Consider the following 10358-nt stretch of genomic DNA (forward strand, 5'->3'; position numbering starts at 1 on the left):
CAGGTGTGCAGTGCTACAGCCACAAAGCTCTGCTCTACTCTCTATACCTCAGCCTGAGCAATCCTGGTAAGAAGTCAGCTCCCACCAGTCATCAGTTCATCTCCTGAAAAGACGTGGCCATGTGCACATCTTTGGGTAGAAGAGTCCTCCATCCTCCCCAAGTTGTGGCCTAGCAATTTCTGCAAGCTCTCAGCAGAACAGGCTCCTCAAACCTATTTGTCAGCATGCCTCCTCCTGTCAATCATGGCTGTGGCCAGGCACAGCTTTCTCCCTCTCCTAACACTCCACTTCCTGATCTCCTTGCTCTCCATGGAGGTGGAAAATGCCTCGCTGCTGAAAATAAACCATTATAGTTTCCTCAGGGGCTACATTGAAGATTTGCAAAGCTGACTGTCACCACATGCCTCAGAGCTGTGAGCCAAGGCCTGAGACACCCTTGCATCTGGAATCCTTTTCTGTTTACATTCAGGCAAAATCTACAGCTCCCCACACAGCCCCCTCCTCTCCCCCGACCCCCCCCCCTCTCTCCCACTCTTCTCCCTCTCCCTCTCCTCCCTCTGTCTCTCTGTCTCTCTGTGTCTCTCTCTCTCTCTGTCTCTGTCTCTCTGTCTCTCTGTGTCTCTCTCTGTCTCTCTCTCTCTCTCTCTCTCTCTCTCTCTCTCTCTCTCTCTCTCTCACACACACACACACACACACACACACACACACACACATTTCTTTTTCCTTTACTTTGTAACAAAGTAAAATTCTGGTTTCTCAGCTACTCCTTCCTTAGTAGTTTTCAAAGTTTAGTAGTTTTCAAGAAGTAAGAGCAAACACCAAATACGGAAAAAACTAACACACTGAAGAATCTTGCCTGGGCATCCTAGTTTGAGCTCCTGGGGTGCAGCCCCACCCCCACTCCCACCCCACCCCTTCTGAGTGAGTGAGAGCACAGCTGGGTTTCTATTACTTCCCTTTTATTTCTAATTATGCAACTAACCAAGTCTTCTCCTACCCCCTGCCTACCCTATGTCCACAGCATTAATTCATGCACCAAACTGAACTCTATTCTCTACCAATCATTGGATTGGTATTAAGGATACAGAGCAACCCAACAGATGGCCTATCTTCCTTCAGATAACTTTCACTCTTCATAAAACAAGGCTTCTGGGTTAAAAAAAAAAAAGTTGAAAATGAAATAGCAGAAGTCAATGACTAAAAAGAGAAGCAGGGGCCTTGTGGTGAGAGGTCTATGTGCTACCATAAGGGGTCTAGACTCCTCAGGTAAAGTATGGGAGAGTGGTTGACTTTAAATGATAGCAGGTGTGCACCTGCTAGGAGAGGATGCCGTGTCTGTTGTATTGAGAAATTTAGGTGGTCTTAAACTGACACGAGGAGGCTCATTGTGATTTAAGGATAAGACTATATACACTTGAGTAGATGATGTGGAAGCAATTTTTAATTGCAGATTTTATGGTTATTTTCAAAATCTAAAGCTTCTAGACATACATTGACTGCATGTGGCAAATGAGTCTAATGCCTTGGATTCCAGGTACCCTCAATAGGTACAGTCTTCCCAAATCCTACTTCATTTATAATACCTCAGAGACCTTTTATTTTTTTTAACTTATTTAACTTTATTTTATGTGCATTGGTGTCAGATCCCCAGGAACATGAGTTACAGGCAATTGTGAGCTGCCATGTGGGTGCTGGGAATTGAACTCAGGTTCTCTGGAAGAACAGCCAAGCGCTCTTAACCACTGAGCCATTTCTCCAGCCCCATCAGAGTCCGTTTAAATCATAGTTTGTAGTCATATTATCAGAAGTTCCAAATGGACTCTTGCTCCCTTACAAACGGGTGATTCATGTTGCCTGTGTTCTATGACAGATGACAGGCTAATTTGTCGTTTTGTTTTTTAAAGGTCCAACATAGGAGTTGAAATGATGAAGAACCCTAAGTATATTAGTGTCTTTCAATGTAACAGTAAGTCTCTGCTACCCTCTTTTCCTTTTCTATTCTCTTGTTTTTTGAGACAGGGTCTAACTGTATATACCAGACTAGCCTCAAACTCACAGAGGTCTAACTGCCTCTGCCTCCTGAGTGCTTTAGAGGTGTGCTCCACCACACCCAGTGGGAGGTGCTTCTTGATGCTTGTCTCTTGCAATGGGTATGGGTTTTTTTTTTCAGTATTAAGGGTAATTTTCCAAATATAATTCCTAATAAGTATCCATTATACTAAACAAGCTGGATGTTAAAGATAGAAATCAATTCAAAGAAATTATTTCATATCCTTTTGATAACAGACTTCATCTAGATTCATCCCAAAGGTGAAAATATCAGAAGTGGCCATTCGTACTTTCACCTAAGGATTCATATTGTAGAGCCCTAGCTACTGTGCAGATGTCTATGATGGATAATGGTGGCTTCAGCATTGTACATTTAGTTTCTAAATCTCCATTAGCATGATCTCTAAAATCTAGCTGTACCACTTACCAAGTTTGTGTGGTATTTTCACCTTATTAAATGTTCAGTGGCAAAAACAAAGCAACATTACATAGGAAAGAATATTTATACTGCCTTATCTCCAAAACAACTTCCCACAAAGCCCACTTTAGCTTATCAATAACACCAGTACACTTGGCAACACATACGGATTTATTGCCAGTATTCATTTATTTATTCAATAAGTACTTATTGAGGGTCTGGCGGATAATGAGACATCGTAGAAAAATGGAGAAAACTAAAGACTTGGAAAGCCAATGATGTAAAAGCCATTCAACCTACTAACTCTGAGAAGAAGCCATATTCAGAACTTCCACTCCAAATGAGTGTCTGGCTAACCCCAGAAAGATATCTGCAGTCAGAGGATGAGGAGAGGAAGAAAGGAAGAAAGAAATCTCATAAAGACCATGGGAGAGTTGCCAGATAGAATAATCATTCATGCAAGGAATTTGTTAGAGCAAATTCAAATTGCCTCTGTAGATGTTAATTGAGATGAAGGAGAAATACCTTGTGTTGCACTCTCTAACAAAGTACTCTTTGCCAGAGCGATTGATACTTAGTGTGTTATCCTGCACTTTTTCATCAACAACTTTTGAACAGATAAACTCTAGTAATGAGCAAAATTATCATGAGCAATCTTTAATAGGCTAGTCTGGCAGACATATTGCTGAATATAACCAAGGATGAGGCTAGAAGCAGCAAGAGCCTAAATTGCTGTAATTCTTAAACATCACTGTAGAGATTTCAGTGGCATTTTTGGTAGAGTTTTAAAGCCACAGTCCAAATGAGGAAGAAGTGCTTTGAAGAGTAAAGTTCATCCACAACTGAACAACTGTGACCTAGGGGAGGACGCTTAGAGATGTCACCAAGGGACATAGTGTATGGAAATAGAAGAAAATTCTCTGCATCTATCTATAATGACCTCACGTTGAAAAGATGGCAGTTTCTCTGCATTCACTTCTTAGTGCCCCTATAACAAAGTGGTGAAAACTAAGGGGGAAACATACTATTTTAGCTTGATGTTTCAGATGCTTAATGTCAGTCTCACTGTTTCTGTTGTGAAGAGACACCATGACCACAGTGTCTTGACTCTTATCAAGGAAAACATTTCCTTAGGGCTGACTTACAGTTCAGAGGTTTAGTCCATTGTCATCGTGGTGGGAAGCATGGTGGAGTACAGGCAAACATGGTGCCAGAGAAGGAGCTGAGAGCTCCACATTTTGATCTACAGGCAACAGAAAGAGACTGCCACACTGAACATGGCTTGAGCATATGTGAGACCTCAAAGTCCACACCCACAGTGACATATTTCCTCCAGCAAGGCCTCCTATGGACCAAGCATTCAAATACATGATTCTATGGGGGTCATTCCTATTCAAACCACCACACTACTGCCTGCAGTCAAGACTCTGCTGACTGCATGTCTTTCTCCATCAAGAAAAGAAACTGTGCCCTCTGCAGTCTATAGAAGCTGCCCACATTCCTTGTAGCCTACCCTCAGTCGCCAGAGCCACAACCATGTCAAATGTTCGTGCTATGTCTCTCTTGTACATCCTGCTGCCTCCATCTTCAACTGATGAGATGGGGTTGGCCTCCCACCCAGATAACATAGAACAATCCTCATCATGAGCCCACGTACTCAGTTACATCTGGAAAATTCCTTCTGCCACTTTGTCCATAGGTTACAAATAACAGCTGCCCTTGGGGTATGGGTTTCAGGACCCACATTAGATACCTAAATATGTAGATGTTCAAATTCCTTACATAGGTTCAGTTGTATATAACCTATGCACAACTTCTTATGGACTTTAATCAGCACTAGAGTGCTTCTAATACCTGCAGTAGTGAAAATGCGGTAAGTAGTCACACCTCAATATTGTTGAGGGAGCACTGATGAGGAAAAAGAAGTATTTACATGCAGATGTTTTTCCTGATTATCTTTCGTGCATGATGGTTTCAATCCATGGACACAGAGCCTGTGGGTAGAGCAGGCTAAGCAGGGACCAGTGAGATAGCTCAGCAGGGAAAGACATTTGTCACCAATCATAGCCACTTGAGTTTGATTCCTGGGATCAACATAGTAGAAGGAAAGAACTGTCCCCTGCTTGTTGACCACTGACCATTACAGACACATCACACTGAGGCACATATACACACACATACATTCAAACACACATATAAAATAAATAAATGCAAATTTTTAGATGCCACAGAGGGCTAACCATATAGTCCATCCATTTAATAACAGTCTGTTTTGAGGACACAGACAATCAGAAACTGCCAGATCCTTGAAGGAAGTACTACATGAGGACGGTAATGCAGAGAGATAACAGTACTCCTTTCACTTTGCTTGGTAATAGAAACCATTATTCCAGCCCAGCTCATGGTCAGCTTTCTAATGGCTACTGAATTCCATGGCTAAACTTTTTCTAAAAGCATGAATAGAAGTGATACGAGAAAAGTCTAGGCCCTGTGTTTAAAAGCAAAGCAACTTCTCTTCCTCTGTTAGTTCTCTCCTTCCTCCTGGTTGGACTGCATCTAAAATGTGAGAAAATATTGCCCCATTAAGCCTGGGATGACACTGTATCCGAATGAGCAGAACAACGAGATAAAAGAAACTGTGATCCCCAACACTGTACATTAGCCCGGGCTTGATCACTTGGAAACCGTTCCATGAGTAGGAAATCATTTCTACATGTAAATCATGCTTGCTGACCTTTCTTATAGCATTCCTGACTAACACAAACATCGATATTAGTACAGGGATGCTGATGTGACAAAACCTAGGCTATGGGATAAGAATGTACCTGGGTGCGACAATGCTTGACTCCCATGCATGATACCCTAGGATCCAACCCTAGTATCTGTACACACACACACACACACACACACACACACACACACACACACACACACATGTGTGCGCAAATATATATACATATATATATACATATGTATATACATATATATATATATATATATTTGCAAACATGTGTGCATGTATAAGGCACTCAAGAATGGCAAGAAAGTATGATGTGAGCAGCCATGCTGTACTATGATAAAACATCAAGTGCCCCGCCTCCAGGATGTCTAGCAAGGCAGAACGTGATGTCATGTAAATGGAACTTGAGAAAGCAGCTCATATTGTTATTAGTCCATGTGAGGTACAACTTGCCACTTTTAGCAAAATCCTACTGAGACCCTGTTGAGCTGGGGCACTTCATTCTAAAGCATTCAAATGCACTCATGATGTTAAGTATTGAGCATCAAGCCTTTGTTAAATAACATTGTTCTTTCACTAATGAAACAGAGGTAATGATAAGGTTTGCTGATGAGGATATCAACTGCCTGGCATCTATCACATTACTCGGGTTTAGAGAAAAGACTTTGTCACCAAAGAACCAATGGGAATGGCAAAGAAATGGAAAAAACATTACCCTGAACTAATGACTAGATTTAGGAGAAAATGAGGAGAGAGGAGTTGAGATGATCCAGAATCTCTCAAAAGATTGAGTAGCAGAATGAAAAGAATTTTCATATCACAGTATTTTTTCCATTGTTTGTAAGAATAAATAACTTTGCAATATTTTTTACTATTACAAAAAAAAAAAGAGGAGCCTGGTATGGTGGTGCACTACTTTAATCCCAGCACTCAGGAGCAGAGGCAGGCAGATCTCTGAGTTCAAAGCCAGCCTGGTACACAGTGAGTTCCAGGCCATCCAGGGCTACATAGTGAGACCCTGCCTGAAAAAGGGAAGACGAGAGAAAGAGAGAAAAAGAAACGAGTTGGGGTGCCTAAAACATACTAGTAGTCAAAAAATAAAGTAGCATGGGAAATGGTTGTTAGAAAAAGAAAAAGATAAAGAAAGGGGGAGGGGAACTGGGTGTTTGACTCATGCCATTAAAACTACTTTCCACAAATATCTTTTACCAGAGAGTGAAGAAAACAGGACACAGAAATGTCAGATGGGGACAGAGATTCCCACACCTAGCGGTTACACCTTCCAAGGAAGGTGGATAACAGCCCAGTGCAAGCAGAATCTGTTAAACTCGAGTCAGATAAATGACTGTTTAAAAGGAAAACTCATTTACCTCCTGGGAGACTCGACGCTTCGCCAATGGATCAACTACTTTCCAAAAGTTGCAAACAGTATGTCATTATTTTCATATTCTTTCAGAAATCCAAGCTGACCCAACAGTGCTTTGAGTGTGGGCTCCCTCCTCTGCCAGGGCTGCTTTGTTTTTTATTTTATTTTACCTTCTAGGTTTGCATCTTTAGATATATATTTTAATCTCCCTCTCATAAATATTGCTCTTCCTTTTAACATTTATTCATCATTACCTTCTAGTTAAAGATCCTCTCTGTTTTCTTGTCAGCATTGAAGCCTTTTGATCTTCATGGGACTGGACTATATAAGAAACACTTGCTTCTGGATGCTGACAGGCACACTCTGGTTGAATGGAAAAAACACAGCCATCCTTTTATCACGGTCCAGCTCTACTCTGTGATAGATGATGGGTATATTCCTCAGGAAATTGACCGCCTACCAGGTGACAAAGATACTGTCATCGTCATCACCTTGGGCCAGCACTTCAGACCCTTCCCCATGGAACTTTTCATCCGTAGAGTCATCAGCATCCAAAAGGCTATTGAACGACTCTTCCTCAGAGGCCCTAACACCAAAGTCATCATTAAGGCAGAGAATATCAGGGAGATGTACCTGGATACAGAGAAATTCGGAGACTTCCATGGTTATATTCAGTATCTAACCATGAAGGATATTTTCAAAGACCTTCATGTGGGTTTCATTGATGCCTGGGACATGACCATTGCATGTGGCAGCAATATTCTCCACCCACCTGACGAAGTGATTAGAAATCAGATTGTCATGTTTTTAAATTACATTTGCTAAAGCTACATCACTAGAAGCCAATGTCTACCAGACATGCCATGAGTTTCATCAGTGAAGTTTTATTCAATTTAGGGTCTCAGGAAAATCAAATTTAAAAGAATCTGCCTTGTAATAGAGATGCAACTCGGTTGAGTGTTTGCTTAGTATGCATGAAGCCCTGGGCCCACACAAGCAGAGCACAGTGGCACATGCTTGTAATTCCAGCACTCAGGAGGACAGAAGTTCAGTCATCCTTAGTTACATAGTCGGGTCAAGGAGAGCCTGGGCTACATGAGACAGTTCCTTGATTAAAGACCTGGTCCCATCTCAACACAAGGGGAGGAGCTCTGTCCTGCCTCAACTTAATGTGCAAGCCCATGGGAAGCCTGTCTCTTTCTGAATGGGGATGGAGGAGAAGTGGATGGGGAGGAGGCAGATAGGAAAGGGGTGGGGATGGTAGGAGAGCAGGGAGAGGAAACTAGTTGGTATATAAAATAAATGAAAAATGTTATTTAAATAAAATATAAAAAATAAAACGAACTAAAATTTGGGTCAACATTTTAAAATAATATTTGTTCAGATCTATATACTATCTAGACACTGTCACTTTTTATTAATGTATTTTATTTTTAATCAAAATATAATGATATCATTCACTGCTTTCTCTCCTCCCTTCAATCCACACATGCCCCTGCTTTCTCTTGAATTCATGACCTCTTTTTATTTATTATTGTTATATATGCACACATATGAGTGTGTATAAATAGATATATAAATGAAATCTGAAAAACAAACTAGTAATGAATACTAAAAATTGATATGGGGTGGGGTTTCAAGGTAGGGTTTCCAGAAAGACAAATATAGTATATACTCACACATAAGTGGATATCAGACATAAAGCAAAAGGTACCCAGCCTATAATCCCTAACCCCAGAGAAGCTTGAACCCTCTTCCAGATACAAATGGAAGCAGATGCAGAAACCCACAACTAACCAATGGGCCAAGCTTCTGGAGTACAATGGAAGTGAGGGAGGAGTGAAAATATGAACAAAGGAGTCAAGACCATGATGGGGAAACCCAGGGAATCAGCTGACCCGAGTAGTGAGAAATCACTGACTTAGGTCTGACCAATGGGGAACCTGCATAAGACTGAACTAGACTCCCTTAATATAGGTGACAATGGTGTGGCTGGGACAATATATGAGGCCACTGGCAGTGGGTCTAAGATCTAACACTAATACACAAATTGACTTAGTGGAGGCCATTCTACATGGAGTGATACCTTGTCCAGACTAGACACAGGGGTGTGGGGGTGGAGAGGTGCCTTGGTCTAGCCTCAACTAGGTGATGGGGGAGACTTAATAGACTTCCTAGGGGAGGCCTTACCCTCTCTGTGGAACAGATGGGAGGAGAGGGGGAGTGGAGTGAGTGGGAGAAAAGGAGAGAGGGGAACTGGGATTGGAATGTAAAAGATAAATTAATAAAAAAGTTTAAAAAAAAAAAGACAGGATTTCTCTGTGTAACAGTCCTGGCTGCCCTGGAACTCACTTGTAGACCAGGCTGGTCTCAAACTCACAGAGATCTGCCTCCCTCTGCCTTTCCTCAACTGTTTTTAAAAAGTAGAAACCATTCTTAGACCACAGGAACTAACATAAATAATAATAAATAAGTAAGCAAAATTAAACACAGAGCAACATGTTCAGCCTCTAGGTCACGCTTTGCAGATACCTTATTTGAAACAAACGGCAACAACAAAATAGGTAGAATTGAACAAAGAAAAATGCTCAAAGACTAAAGGGGAAACCAGTGTGAAGCTGAAAATAGGAGAAAACTCAAGGCACTTAAAAAATAAACACCATAAAAAGTGTTACTGAATGAAACACAACAGTCATTTCTTAGGATGTTTGTGTTAGGCTTTTTCTGGGGAGACACGAAGAAAGATGTGATTCCACACAAATCTACTGAGTCTACAGGTAAGTTTTGGGGGGGTTATTTAAAGGAGTATAGATGAGTTTTTCTGTCCAGAGCGCTGGAAAACCCAGGACCTCAAACATCCTAGGTACGGTCCTCTATCATCAAGAGCACCTCTAGATCATTTCTTAGGTTGGAAATAGGAGACAGACTTTTGGATGTTGCTCCTCAATAAGAAATCAAGCTAGGGAATCCAGGCTGAGAAAAACAGATGTCAGCTAATACTCCTCCCAGATAACAACAAATTCAAGGCCAGCCCAATCTATAAAGTGAGTTCCAAGCTAGTGTGGACAAAAGAGGACAAACAGAAGTCATAATCCTAAGTTAGTTGGTTATTTTCTCAGAAAAAAAAAAGAGGCTAAATAGAAATTTTCAGGTTGTAGCTTAACACAAGTTCAACACGAAATTTAACATTGTTATCCTTGTAGAAACAGATGATCAGACAATATGACTTAAATTGTATGGTATCTGCATAGCAATTATGCATACCTTTCAGTGTATTAAATCATAGTTATTTAGTACTTTTTGACCCATGGTAACTTATCTTTTAAATATTTAGCATGGTGAACCATACATTATGCTTATAAATATGCACAAAACTTAAAAACTAATGCAAATCTTTAAAAAAAAAAACTGTCTGCCTGAGTAACTCAACGGTGAGGAATACATACAAAGGGAGGTGTAGAAGATTTGGGTACACACTATTCCCAAACAAAAGAATTAGACACTCCTATAGTTTAAATGCAATTCTAGTCAAAGTCTGAATAGATGTGTGTGTGTGTGTGTGTGTGTGTGTGTGTGTGTGTGTGTGTGTGTGTGTGTGTGTGTGTGTGAAATCATTCTAAATTTTCTAAGGGAATATAGGAACCCAAAACGTAAGATATTGCTGAAAAACAATAGGGTTAAAGAAGTTCCTTTCCAAATACCAAGATTTGTTTAAAGTTATTGAATTGTGTGACTGTGCCAATATGGCAGAACAGAAGGGCAGGAGCAGCCCTGTCCATAGTAAT

General features: G+C 40.8%; 1 protein-coding gene across 6 annotated transcripts in view; it reads left to right on the forward strand.

The window, feature by feature from the left end:
* Positions 1-8037, forward strand: part of Nxpe1 (neurexophilin and PC-esterase domain family member 1) — a 29548-nt gene extending 21511 nt beyond the window's left edge. For all 6 annotated transcript variants that reach the window (XM_027412079.2, XM_035443669.1, XM_027412078.2 and 3 more), the window contains 3 exons: positions 1905-1966; positions 6420-6635; positions 6863-8037. In XM_027412079.2, coding sequence (XP_027267880.1) covers positions 1905-1966; positions 6420-6635; positions 6863-7398 — 814 coding nt within the window. In that variant the 3' untranslated portion in view covers positions 7399-8037. The remainder of the gene's footprint in view (positions 1-1904; positions 1967-6419; positions 6636-6862) is intronic.
* Positions 8038-10358: the final 2321 nt, after the last annotated feature.

The sequence above is a fragment of the Cricetulus griseus genome, chromosome 4 (genome assembly GCF_003668045.3).
Source record: "Cricetulus griseus strain 17A/GY chromosome 4, alternate assembly CriGri-PICRH-1.0, whole genome shotgun sequence".
Classification (NCBI taxonomy): domain Eukaryota; kingdom Metazoa; phylum Chordata; class Mammalia; order Rodentia; family Cricetidae; genus Cricetulus; species Cricetulus griseus.